Source organism: Sylvia atricapilla, chromosome 1, assembly GCF_009819655.1.
Source record: "Sylvia atricapilla isolate bSylAtr1 chromosome 1, bSylAtr1.pri, whole genome shotgun sequence".
Taxonomy (NCBI): domain Eukaryota; kingdom Metazoa; phylum Chordata; class Aves; order Passeriformes; family Sylviidae; genus Sylvia; species Sylvia atricapilla.
Window position 1 is genome coordinate 42973296 of NC_089140.1, and position 14537 is coordinate 42987832.

Consider the following 14537-nt stretch of genomic DNA (forward strand, 5'->3'; position numbering starts at 1 on the left):
AAAATACAGTTTGATTCTGTATCCTTTAAAATGTTTAGATTTCAACTGAAGAAAATTTCTCCAGGGAACTGTTATCTATGAAATTTTACCCTATGAATGTTTTTCTGCTGTCATGCATGAATAATTTCCCATGATATCTCAAACCCTTTTTTAGCAAGACTTGTCTGTTGTTCCTTATTAGAACAAAAAGATTTCAAGCTCCTGTTACAAGAGGAAGTAGGAGTTTATGTAAGTCCTTGTCTTTTGGCCAGTCCTCTGGTAGCAGGTAATAGCTTTATTGAGGTGGCCAGCACCCCAAAACCCACTCTCTTTCACAAGTTCTTTAATTATGGCTGATTTGGTCTGTTGTAGAATTAGTCATTTATTTAATAGACATAAAACTAACATGCATAAGACTTAAAACAAACTAATACTTCACAGGAATAAGGACAGAAAGAGAAACTACTAGTGGATATATACAGCATGAGGTTAAAAGTATGTACCTATTAGTGTTACAGCTAATGAAGAAATAATACAACTTAGGATTCATTGTATCTTACCATCCAATTGTTGGTGAGGCACACACACATCAAGATCATTTCCCTCAATCCCCAGGGAAGTAACCATGGAACCTGAGGAGAGTCTCTCACACTTTCAGGGCATGTGTGTGGAAGGATTTTGCCTCTGTGATAACTTGTGTGTCTTTTATAGTTTGTAAAACAGTGTATCTCAGTCAAGAATATTTCCTTTATCTCTTCCCACATCTGGTCTCCAGACTAAGATGTTGATTCTTAGCTGAGGCCTGAGCCTGTTTGGTGCCAGAGATAACCCTTTTCTGGGCCTTTCATCCCCCAGGTTATCTCTTTATGTACCAATTGTCTGTGGTAGAGAGGAGGGTGGGGACGTAGACAGAGCCACAGCTCCCAAATTGATTAGTTTTCGGGGGGGGGGGGGTGTTGTTTGTTTGAGTTTTGGTTTTTGGGGGTTTGTTTGTTTGTTTTTGGTGGGTTTGCTGTTGTTGTTGTTGTTGCTTTTATTGTTTTGTTTGGTTTTTTTTAAATCAAAGTTTAGGAACAAAAAAAAGATTTTGTAGTGAGTTGACCCTGTGGGATGGCAGACATCCATCAAAGCCTCTCTATCACTCCCCTCTACAGCTGGGCAGGTGATAGAAAATACAGTGAAAAGTTGATGAGTTGAGATAAGGACAGAGAGAGATCACTCATCAAATAGTGCCACAGGCAAAACAAACTTGAATTATTAATTGAATATATTACTAATAAAATCAGAGCAGGATAACAAAAAGTAAAATTAGACCTTAAAACTACCTTCCTCCCACCCCTCCGTCCTTCTCAGGTCTACAGTCTCCCTACCAGTGGCACATAGAGATGGGTAATGGGGGTTACCTGGATCTCCATGGGCTGCAGGGGCACAGCTACCTCACCAGGGTCTTTACTACAGTCTGCAGGGGAATCTCTGCTTCAGCATTCCCCTCCTTGTCACTAACCTTAGTGTCTGCATAGTTGTTTCTCTCGCTTATTTTTCTCTGCTTTTCTCTGGCCACAATTAAATCTGCACAATATTTTCTTCTTCTTAAATATGTTATCACAGGGGCATGTCCATAATTTCTAATTGGCTTGGCCAGTGGCGTATCTTTCTTGTAGCTAGCTGACATTGGCTCTGCTGGACATGGAGGAAGCTTCCATCAGCTTTTTACAGATTCCATCCCTGTAGTGCCCCTCACTACCAAAACCTGGCCATACAAACCTAATACAGATCTACAGGACTGCATGAAATTTTTAAAAATTTTTGCAGTTGTTGTAATTGTTAAATTGTTCGCTGCCTATTGGCTTTTCCTGTCTAGATAAATGCAATCCAAGAACCAACTGTGAGGTGCCTTTTAATCCCCTGGTTCAGATGGATATGGATATAACTTACATCGTGGAGAGCTCTCACAGCATTAGCAGTGAAGAGTTTCAGAGAGTCAAAGACTTTGTGAGCAACATGTTGGATCAGTTTGTTGTTTCCTCACAGCCAAATGAAACATATGGAGGCATCAGAGTGGCACTGGTGCAGCAGGCTCCCAGGGGCTTCCTGCCTGACAGAAATGAGACACCTGTGGCCTTGGAGTTTGACCTAGTCACGTACAGCAATAAAGATTTGATGAAGAAACACATCCAAGAGTCTGTTCACCAGCTGGAAGGGCCATCAGCCATTGCTTCTGCTCTACAGTGGACAGTTGAAAACGTGTTTTTTAAAGCCCCCAGACAAAGAAAACACAGGGTCATATTTACAATAGTCGGAAGCAAAACAAGCACATGGGACAGAGAAAGGCTGAGGGAGATTTCACTCGGAGCCAAGTGCCAAGGATTCACCTTGTTCACTCTTGCACTTGGCAGCGATGTGAGTGACAGTCAGCTGATGGAGCTCTCAAGCTCCCCCACAGAGCAGCACTCACTGATGTTGGGCAAGGTTTCCACACCAGAGATGGTGTATGCTCAGAGGTTTAGCCGGGCATTCCTAAATCTTCTACAACGTAAGTATCGCACAGTGGCATTTGCTTCAGTTATGGAAAGAAAGACAAATGCTGTGTAGAAAAAGGTAGTCAGAATATATGTGCTATCGTTCAGTTCCTGGTCATAACTTTGCTGCTAATCTTTCATTATTAGTTTACCTCAAATGCTGTACATTAATAAAAAGTGTCAATAATGACAGAACAGCATTCTATTCTAGTCTTAAGTAGTCTTTTTCCCTTAAGTTTTTAATGTGTAGCTTTGTGTACTCCACTTCCACTAAGACAGCCCATTCTTCAGTTAAGAGAACACCATCATATTCCTGATTTAGGCCCACATTTCTCCTCAGACCATTGGCAAATCCAGATCTACTGAGCTGTTTATGCCTAATTAGGCTTTGGGACAGGTACAGGATAAATATTTTGCACATTTGACCTTAACCTCTAGAGAGCAGAGAGAGGACTTACATTTCAAGACACATTCATGCAGATTAGCAGGTCTTAGATGCTTTGACATGGAAACAAGGGAATATCAAAAAGGAAAATGCCACTTATTTAATATCCTCATCAGGATATTATGTTTGGAGATGTCAAAGTTTCAATAGAAGGATAAATAATGTATTAAAGAGCAAGACAAAAGTATGAAAGATTGTTTAAGGAGTCATTCTCATCTATCTGATCTCTATAATAATTTTCATTTTTCTGGGCACAGTGTCAGTCACTCTGGATACAGTGTGTTACTTATTGAAAGATGCAAACTCCAGTTCACAAAAACAGCCATGTAGTGGTTTTTATTAACCATACTGGGGTTTTGAGGACTTTAAAACTCACCCTTGCTACCTGTGCTTTCTCACAGAAGAAATGAACAGTTATCCTTCACCTGAACTTCAAGAAGAGTGTGAAAACTTAGATCGAGGAGACATAGAACAGGAAGCATCCACGACTGAAAGGTTGGAAATGGCATATTTAACTTTCTGAGTGCATACTTCTGAATGTAAGATTTATCCGTTCGGGTTAGTTGTTACATTCAATGTAGTTATAACAGAAAAGAGATTGGGATCAAAAGGTTTTTTTCATGTTTTTCAGAAGGAGTGAGCCAGATGCATTTTCTAAGGTCATATTAGTGTTTAAATATTTTTTCCCCCTCTCCTTGGAAGGATACCTTTTCCTGCAATGGCTGAAAGTGGTTCCCATCAAGTTTTAGAAGACATGGAAAAAAATCAAAGTAGAGTCATGAAGAGTATGAAAGAGAACACCAAAGAACCTGTACATACAATGCCAGAAATGAGAGATGATTATGAGGAGAATGAATATTTCACAGAGGAAAATGCTAAAAGAGAAAAGCCTCAAGAATGTGGAAAAGCTCAGAAGGACAAGAAAAACATAGAGACAACAGTAGAAACTAGAGGTGCCTGTAAGGATTATGGTATGATTCTAGAATATGAAAATATTTTTTAATTCAATAAAAAGACTATACTGTGAAGTACTGAATTGAATGTTTTTACAAGGTGAAGAATTTCCAGTTACATTTTCCCAAAGCTTTTAGTCACCATATGTTAGTATTCAGTCCAAATCTATATAGTAGTTAAAGGCTGAACTACAGGTGTCATTATAACTTCAGTTTTGCTTTATAACTTTTGTAATAATATCATACAAAGTTCTAATCCCCCTTATTAAAACAGTTGATCATTTTAAAATCCTCAAGTTGCACTGTAATTTGTGAGTTACTCCTGCTGCTAATTTAGCTCAACATGGAGGAACTAAATATATCTCTGCTACAGTCTGTTCCTGTAGGAAGAACAGGATCCATCAGCAGAAGTATCAAAATATATATTCTTCATGTTTTTAACTGTGCTTCCTAATGATACATTTTTCATTGCAGATTTGCCATTAGGTATAGGTGTGGGAAGCTGATTATGAGATTATTTGTCACCAACGTTCTTGTAACACTGTTGAGTGGTTTTATTGTTTTAACTACAATTAGAAAGAATTTATGAAAAAATAAATTAAAAGGTGTCTGCATAGTTTGGGTGTGGTAGCTCATTTCTACTGCTGTTATCCCTTTGTTTTTCATCCCTCTCCACTCAAGAATGGCTCTGGAAGTGTCTGGTAGCCTCATTCAGGATGAGAGAGTATGAGTAAAGGAAGATACGTTACTGTTTATGCTTTACAAATGAAATAAAATATTTCCCTTGAGGAATTAGTCATGGTCACTTAAGTGAGAAATTATCTAAGTCACTTATGAGAGATGTATGAACTGCCTTCCCCGATCCTGTGTAATTAGTGACCCAACAGTTTACTTCCAAAAACATGCTGCCCAATTCCAGAACTTGCCTTTTGAGATATATTCTTTGTGCTTATCTCTTGCTTGAGATTTTTGCTCTTCAGTTGATTAGGAGAAGGTTATGTAATTTAAAATTTTCAAGCTGTATTGTTATATTTCTTTATTTCTCAGTTCTTCCTCTTTAATGTTGTACTGACACCAAAGTCTAGAGCTGCCTTTCTGTCTTTTGAGTAACTCTGAATTTACATTGGTGAAAGATGATTAGATCTATTCCTACCAAATACTAGATTGCTACTAAGTGTGCTTCTCTTACCTACTTTGCTAATTTATGCAATTTAAATCTGTAATACACTTGGATTTGGCTAAGAGACTACCATGGATGATTTAACAACCTATGTATACTAATTTATGGAATTTTATTGATGGATATCAGTATAAGATGTTGGAATAATGAAGAGGGGAGTTATTAAAAAGTTTATTCTCCTAGTCCCCATGAACCAGGTATGGTTATTTAACAATCATTTTAATAAATTATGCTAGCAAACTAAACACCATTTAGCAGTCCTTCTGTTTATGGCAATGAAAATCTAATTGTTTCAGACATTCTTTCTGAGTAAAGCAATCATGAAAAGAGGGTCTTCACGGTGGCACTGTGGGGTTATAGATGAATACTTAGTGAATCTGTGTAAGTGTGTAAGATCTTGAACACTGGCTACTCCTTTTGTCTGACAGTTTGCAATGAAAATTTTATTTTCCCTTGCATTTATAATGCTGAGAAGGGTGAATTTTTCTTTCAATTAATCTGTCTCTTATTTCCCTTTTCCAGATGCATGTGACCTTGTTCAAGATAGTGGAGAATGCCAGAATTACATTTTGAAGTGGTAATACGACAAAGAGCAGAAAAGATGTGGTCAGTTCTGGTATGGGGGCTGTGGAGGCAATAAAAATAGATTTGAAACACAAGAAGAATGTGGATTCTTGTGTATAGAATCCTCCTAGTGCAAAGACACTTAAATTGCTTTAACTCTTCAGTTAGACTATCAGGTTGATGTAGAAAAGGCATTCAAAGAGGAAGCTTTACATACCCACTCAACTACCATATTTCAGTTGAAAAAAATGCTTGATTATAAAGTTATTATCTGGTAATGTAATTGTGAAAATAAAATTTAGGCTATTTCTCCATTGACATAATATGCTGAGTATTGAGAAACTCTTGTTAGCCAATGGTGCATTGTTTAAAAGTCATGAAAGTAATGAAACTTGACTTTCTTCCATAAATACCAAAATGTGCACTTTCTGAATGTACTGCACAAAACAAAGCAGTGCCTCAGATACTTACATGAAATAACATCAGATGTAAGACACTGAGAAAAAAATGTTTTGCTTGCTTACATTTATCCTGCATATAGAAATACCAGAAAGCATTTAGATCTCAAATGACAGAATTCCTAGAACTTAATTCCCTTAAAGGATTTAAAAGATTTATTACCGTAGCATCATTCTTGGCTCTTTTTTTTTTTTCTTCTGAATAATCTAACATGTGAATAAAATCAATCATTCTCAATTGTTTTAGTTCTGCTGTTAGTTTTTGAAAGAGGTGTAAGCATATTCTCATGGTGTGGCTTCCCATTGATAAATAAGCATTAGTCCCCTGTCCTTGTTACTAGATGTTAGACAGGTGCTTTTATTTTAGAACATTAGATTTTCATGGTTGCTCTTGAGTGAAAGAAAAAATCCTGAGGACATCTGATTGAATAGAATAAATTCAATGGCCTGCAGAAGGGTAGGACTTAGCTGAACTTTCATACTCACATGACTTACCCAAATTCTGCTGTTGCCCATTTTATGGCTGTGCATTTAACTGTCACCATAGGCCATTCTGCAGAGGTGGCTGTACTTACCTGGCATTTTGTTCTTCTCTGGATTCACTTACAAGACAGAAGAATAGATGTAGAGGCATCTTTCTGAATGCTCCCTTGGGGGAAAAAAAAAAAAAAAAAAAAAAAAAAAAAAAAAAAAAAAAAAAAAAAAAAAAAAAGATTAAACTGGAAGAAAAGCTGTAAAAGTGTAAAAGTCATGGAGAAAGTGTTTCTTACTGAAGAAATAAAGTAAAATAATGACATATATTCCATACATGAAGATGGGTGCCACTCGATATAAAACAATATGTGCCAGCTTTCCTTAAATAAAATTTAAAATTTCCCTTTGAAAAGATAGGCTTTACTCTGATTCAGAGGAATCACAACAGTGCACAACAGAGCACAACAGTGAGCGCTTCCTAGGAGAATGGAAGGGCTGGTTACTGAATCCATGGAAAGAAGTTCTTGTCGACTTGTAGAAGAAATTAGCTGGGAATTTTATGAATTAAGTCATTCCGGTGCTCAGTGCCACTGGGCCAGGCATGCTGAACTTCCACATGAACTGCAGTCAAAGGCTGAAAGTATCTGTGTCACAATTGGCACTGTCAATGCCTTTTGCTCAGTCCCTTTGGTGGTAGAGTGCAGCGTTGCTTCCACTTGGAGGGATGATTGTACACCTGAAATCAACTGCCCCAGGGGTGGAAAAAAAGCCCTACTTCCATGGACTGATCCAGACTGCACTGGAACACAGTAAAGCTCCAGAACACCTACAGTACATTGATGATACTGTTATTGTAGGGCAATACAGCAAAAATAGTTTTTGAGAAAGAGAAGAAAGTAGTCCAAATCTTTTTGAAAGCCAGTTTTGCTGTAAAACAGAGTGAAGAGCCCACCACAGGAGTTCCAGATTTTTAGGTGCTTCTCCTAGCATCCTGTTTACCTATGTTGGATTGGATGTTCTAAGGGAGGCTTTCCTCTGCACATCATGCAACCAATGCTACATGGAGTAAGTGGGTCACACTGATCACATAATGAGTTCAAATAAGAAACCCCAGTCATTCAGGAATCTTAGAAGTGATTATGGGCTGGTCAGAAGGCAAAGATTTTGGAATGTCACCTGAGGAGGAGGAGGTAGCACATGCTGATAATGCCCCACTATATAATAAATCAGAAGAATGTGAGAAGGAATATGCCTGGTTTACTGCTAGATCCTGCCATCCCCCGGGAAGGCATCAGATACGGAAAGACACTGTATGGAGTCCCCTGCTACAAGCCACAGAAACTACTAAAGGAGAAGATAAATTGAGTTAATTTGCAGAGGTCAAAGTCATCCAACTGGCTCTGGATGCTGTTGACTAGGAAAAGTGGTCAACATTTTACACTGATTTCTGGATGCTAGCAACTGCAGGGCCTGTGGGCCTGGCTGCAGCAATGGAAACAGAATAACTGGCACCATAAGGCTAAGCCCACCTGGGCTGCCACACTGTGGTAAAATATTGCTGCATGTGTGGAGAACCTGGTTGTGCAGGTACATCATGTAGACACTCATGTACCCAAGAGTCAGGCTGCTGAAGTACATAAGAATAAGCAGCAGCTGCCAAGACTGAAGTGGCTCAGGTGGATTGGCAATATAAATGTGAATTATTACTATCTCAGTGGGTCCATGACACCTTGGGGCATCAAGGGAGAGATGCAGCATATAGGTGTGCTGATGGCTGAGGAGTGGAATTAACCATAGATATTACAAACACAGATGGATGTGAAAAGTGCAGTGCAACAAAGCAGGCCAGGCTGTTAAAGCCTCTTTGGTACAGAGGACAATCACTGAAATGTAAGTATGAGGACGTGTGGCGGATTGACTATATCACACTCCTGCAAACCTGTGACAGCAAGAGTCATATGCTTAAAATGGTGGCAGCAACCACCAGATGGTTGGAAACATACCCTGTGCCCCATGCCACTGCCCACCCTGGGCCTTAAAAAGCAAGTCTTATGGGACAGAGTATTCCAGAAAGAAATTAATCATTGCAACTCATTTCCTAAACAATCTTGTAGACACTTGGGCCAAGGAACATGGCATTTCAGTGGGTGTATAACAATCCCTATCATGCACCAGCCTCTGGAAAAAGCAAACAGTTTAATGGACTGTTAAAGACTACACTGAGAGCAATGGGTGGTGAGATCTTCAAATGCTGGCATTTAGCACACAGTGAAGGCCACCTGGTTAGTGAACACTAGGGAATCTGCCAATGAGACTGGCATTGACCAGGGAAAAATTTATGTATTGTAGAAAGGGATAGAATTCCTGTAAGTGCAAATAAAAAATGTGCTGAGGAAAGCTGTCAGGGTTATTCCTACCTCAGGCAAAGACAAACCCATTCTACTCTAGTCCCAGCAGCTAGAAAGGATTTCCATGGCTTAACTGCAGCCAGCAACCAAGCCCCATGCAGCCAGGGAATTGGGAATATAAAAGGGAGAAAACTCAAGGGTTGAGACAAAGGCAGTTTATTAGGTAAAGCAAAAGCCATGCATGAAAAGAAAGCAAAACAAGGAATTCTTTCACTACTTCAACTTCACACAGGCAGGTAGTCCAGAAGGCAGAGCTACCTCATGTGTAATGGTTACTTGGGAAGATAAATGGCATCATTCTGAACACTTCCCATTTTGTTCTTCCCCAGCTTTAGATGCTGAGCATTTTGCCATGTGGTATAGAATATCCCTTGGATCCATGGGAGTTGGCTGTCCCAGCTGTGTCCCCTCCCAACTCATTGTGCCTCTCCAGGTTTCTTGGTGGCACAGTGGGGTGAGGCCTTGACTCTGTGCAAGCACTGTTCTGCAATAACCAAAGCATCCCTGAATTAACAACACTGTTTTCATCACAAACACAAAACAGACCTCCATACCAGCTATTGTGAAGAAAATCAGCTTTACTCCAGCCAACAAACACCAGAACATTCTCCACCCCTATGTCAGCTGGTGGATGGGGTCTGCCGCTTGGGACCCAGAGAGCCACAGCCACCCCAAAGGATGTTTCGCTAGCTCCTTGGGGGGTCAGGGCGCCCCTCAGGTGGCAGAGGGGCTTCTCAGCATCGGGCAGAGCAGTGATTTTTCAGCTCAGTGATTTCAGCTTTCAGTGATTTCAGCTCAGTGCTCTTAGCTCATGCCCTTGTGAGTTAGCCCCTCTTTTAGCCGGTCGTGGTGAGAGAGAGAGAGGTCTCGTATGGAATTTCCGCAGGTGGTACTTTATTGAGAGAGTACCAGCGAAAGGGATCCAGGGACGAGGAACCTCTGCTGGCCAGAGGAAACTCAGGGGTTTTTATGGGACACCAGGGTGGGAGGAAAAGGGTACAGAACCAATCAATTGTAACAGATCTACATAAAATCCCGAGGGGGCTTGTGGGTCTCCAGACAGGTCACGGTAGCTAGGAGGTTTGCCTTTGTCTTAGGTGCTCTGGCTGAAGTTGCGAAATTCTTCCTTGACTCCTCAGCTTAGCTCCCTCCAGGGCAGAGCAGCCGGGGCTCCGCCCACCTCCACACACCCCTACAGGTGACAAGGTTCACCATGTCTGGATAACAGGTGACCACAAAGCCGCTCTTTGTACTCTTCCCTTGCTCTGCTGTGAGGTCCCTCCCACAGAGTGCAGTCCTTTGAGAAAAGGCTGCTCCAGCATGAGACCCCTACAGAGTCACCAGTCCTGCCATCAAATCTGCTCCAACATGAATTCTTTGCTCCAAGGGATCACTTTGTAGATGTTCAAATTTTTGGTCTATTTCTAGACCAAATAGATTCTATGTGCCCTTTTGACAGCCCTACATAAAACTGCACTTCTGTAGATGGATTATGTTATAGTTGTCACCAGCCATTCTTGCCTGTCTTGCCTCTTCCCCTCAACTAGGACAAATATCTGAGCAAATCTTGAGTTATTGTGGCAATCTGGTAGCAGTCTTTGACAGAGTTTTGTAAAGGCTGATCATTTCATGCCTGGATAGTCAGTCCAGATCTCTGTCAGGCCTGTCAGGTGAAGGAACTGTCCAAGCGCCTGAAAGTGTTTTTAATGTTGTATCATGCTGTCCATCAATGACAAATCCAAGAGTTTTCAAGAGCTGAGAAACTCTCTTGTGAGTTACTCTTGAGAGTAACACCCCTCTGGGGTCCTTGGTTAAAAGAGGCTTCTCTGCAGATAACTAGGTGATATTAATCTAGGTGATATCTTCTGCTCATTGATATCACCTTTGCTTTGTCAAGGTCAATGTTCACTGACTGTTTTACCTTCACAGAATGCACTTTGTGCTCTTTCCTGCATGGTATGTCTTATGCTCTTGGGACCTCACCTTTCTCAGGAGATGAAAGAAGAAAGAAAGTGTCCAAACAATCTCTAAACCCGTGGGAGAAGTTTTTTGGCAGCCTCATAGCAGCGCTGTTCTCCAACAATTCTATAGAACAGCCTGTGAGCAGGTGCACATCACTGTGTCTCTCACAGGAAGCAAAAAAAAAAAAAAAAAAAAAAAAATCCCAGTGACTTCAGAGGCAGCTGGCATTATCCAACTCATATCAAACCTGAATGCACCTTCTGGACAACAGACATTTTTGCCGTGTACATCCACCGTTTCCTAAGTCAAGTAGTGTAGTGAAGCATTTTATATGACCCTTTTCTGCCCAGATTGCTTTCTTTCTGGGTGAGTGCATGTTTCGTGTTCCAGGGATGTCTGTCAGCAGTTTTTAAGATCTTAGGGAAACTTTTTTTACTTCCAAATCCCATTCCTGCTTTAAGAAGTAAATAAATGAATAAGAAAAATAAAAACCTTATCTCTTAAGTGTGTCTAATGGATGACCATATCAGTTTCATCTGAGAAATATGGTACTTAATTGTGAAAATCAGGGCCTGCTTGATGCCCAAATTAAAAGACTTTTTAGAAGGAAGCTGTGTATTACACCTTTACAGATATTTATTGCTAAGCTGAGAACACAAAAAATACCAATTAACTGCAATCTACAGCAAGGGAGGTCAAGGGTTTACTGTAACACAGATGTGAAGTACAGTGTTCTCTAGCAGGATCTAAGGGTGAAATACCATATAATTCCTCTTCTTTAATTAGTTTTCTCATCTAATTTAATCCACAGCTTTAAGTTCTGAGATTCTCTTATCTTTATGCTTTCTTTGACAAGAAATCTCTGAGTTGCCACAGAATTTCCTAGGCAAGGCAGTGCTAGCAGCCACAGCCTCAAGAAAGGGCATGTCTGAAGGGCCATCAAGAGCCAACCTAATAATTACTAACGTTGAAGTTGAAAGTCAGAACTACCAGCACTGGCAGAAAAGAAGATGTTCTTGTAGTTGATGACTGTAGTCTTGGTTCGTGCCTGAGATGTTTTGGTTTTTTGGAATTTTTTTGTAAACAGGGAATTTTTTGTAAACATAAGAAGTGCTTTTGTAATTGTACTTATGTTTACATTTTTTTTCCTAGGAGGAACTTCTTCTTGATGTCCCTCTGGTCTTACCAATGTAATTGAAAAGGTTTGTCTTTGTTCCAGCAATCGAACTGCTCTGTGTAAAGTAGTATATATAAAAGGGAGACACATCCCAAAAATAAAAAAGTCATTTTCAGCCTTCTGAAGTCAGAGTCTGTGTCGTTGTAATGTACAACAGTGTCAGATGACCATGTTGCAATTGTCTTATCCCTGTTCTTGTCCTGCCTCCCTGTCTCAGCTGTGCCTAGATTACCCCCAGTGTCTGTAATGGAGTACAGGAGACTTCCAGAGTCCTTAGATCAGCAGAGCCTGAGCTCATGAGGAAGTTAGGTGCTTGGCTGTAGCCTTGCTGAGGTTTTAAAAGAGCTACCAGCTTTATGTGCAGAAATATTGCATTGCAGTAGTTTGCACTGACAATTGTTTCCTAATGACTTGAATACATATGCATGTGTTTTTATACACATATCTTTAGTAAATAATATATTTACAATCCTGCAAAATAAATGCTTTCTTGCAACAAGTATTCTGTCATCAGTTAACTCATAGGAATGGATTCTTCTCAACTAAACTAAGATCACAAAAATCAAATATCAGCCCAAAGACTTGCTCCCACTAAAATTAGTGGAACTAAAATCACCACTCAGTATTCTGTAAAAAGATTTTCATCACATATTACTTTAAAAACAAGATGAAAACCTTTTTTGGAAAATAGTGGTATAACAATATAAGATACTTCCTGAAATCACAAACATGCACATTTATTAAGGGCTAATAACTGTTCAAAACACATTTTTAAAATAGTTACCATTTGATTAATATGTGGCTAGTTAAGTGTTTTCCACTTTCCTTCAAATTAGAAAAAAATCAGGATGCATCTGGACTTCGGTAGAGCTGGCTCTTCCTGGTACATGTGCATGGTTAAAAAATAGCTTCTTCAGCTTCCTGACTGTGGCCATTCTTTTCAGCCCCCTCAGAGGGGATGCTCAGACAGAATCACCAGGACCAAAAGGAAGACAAGGTAACATGGGATACCTCCTCCTCCTCAGGTGACATTCCATGGGTAAAAGAGGTCTAAAGATTAAACAAAAATTCTGAAAATCCTGTTTAATTGTGATTTAGGATAATTCTTCAGTGTTTTTATTACATGTTTACAACTTTTGCCATCATTTTTCTTTTCATAGATATAAGGATTTGTTGGGAAAAGGGAAACATATTACTCTAGACAATCTGAATGTGTGAATGCAGTATTCTCTCAGGTTCTCTCTTGCAATAATTAAAGATTTTGAGAGTTTTGCAGAGATGTCAGTGAGTATTGAGTCAATGTTACCTTTTTTAAGCTGTGTGCAGATATCTGCTGCAGTGCCCAGTTCGTGGTTTTGCCTAGGAAACACACGGGAAATCTAACTGCAAGCAATAATTTGTGTGCTTCGAGTTATTTCTCCTTTTTTTTTTTTTTTTTTTTTTTTTTCCTGTTTGGTTGGTTAGTTCTTAATGTGAAAAATTCATGCACATTTTTATTATTTCAGGAATGAGGAAGATAGGAGTGATGGAATTAGAGGGGAAGAGATACATTATTTCCTTTCTTTTGCCCTCTTGACCTCAAAGTTACTGAGTGGTAAAAATGAAATAATATACCATATTTTGTCTCTAAGAGATCTCTTGGGGTTCTTGGAAAGAAAGGAGAAAAGGGTGACTTTGGATATCAGTAGCACTTAGTCATCTTTTATTGGTCAGGGTTTGGATTTACGGACAATAGTACGGCTATTGCATAAAACTGTCCCTGTGAGAAATGTCTTTAATAAACTCTCAAGCATAAGGCACAACTTTGTACCAAAAAGTTATTTGCACTTCTTTTTGTTTGAGTTTCTATCAGAAGAGATATAATAGGATATAAAATACCTTTCGCTCTTCTGAAAAAGAGAAAATTACTGATGAATAGCCAGTGGATAGTTTTGAAAATAGGGTATGTATTGAGTAGAAGAGGCCAGTATACAATAGGGGAAAAAAAAGACAAGATTGTTGTAGTAGTCTTTATCAGAAGGTGATTTTTTTAATACATGTGCAATGCTCTAAAATAACTACTTGGTACCTCAATCCAGACAAAACTTTCTTACCTTTTCTGTCCTTAGAGAGGTGCTGAAGGATACACAGAGCTATACGTGTTCCAAATATTGCACATCTAAAGCTATATGTGTTCCAAATATTTTTAGGCAAGTTTTAGGTATTTATAGCTTGCATTTAAGTATTGTTAGATATATAAAATTCCTTTTTTCATTTATTTGTGTCAGCTTCCACCATCCGGCCTAGTGCTCAGCAAGTCTTTCCTGGTGACTACAGTATTAAATTATTTTTTTAGTGTCCATACACAAGACATTGTGTATTTAGTGTCCATACACAAGACATATTTCAAGAACAGTACCACTACATCGTTTCAGGAGT

General features: G+C 39.4%; 1 protein-coding gene across 1 annotated transcript; it reads left to right on the plus strand.

Moving 5' to 3' along the window:
- The first annotated feature begins 1865 nt into the window (after positions 1 to 1865).
- LOC136366074 (collagen alpha-6(VI) chain-like) lies at positions 1866 to 3963 on the plus strand. The gene is made up of 3 exons (XM_066326951.1): positions 1866 to 2512; positions 3345 to 3438; positions 3646 to 3963. Exons 1-3 carry the CDS (start codon positions 1894 to 1896, stop codon positions 3944 to 3946), a joined length of 1014 nt encoding a protein of 337 aa, XP_066183048.1. The 5' UTR covers positions 1866 to 1893; the 3' UTR covers positions 3947 to 3963.
- Positions 3964 to 14537: the final 10574 nt, after the last annotated feature.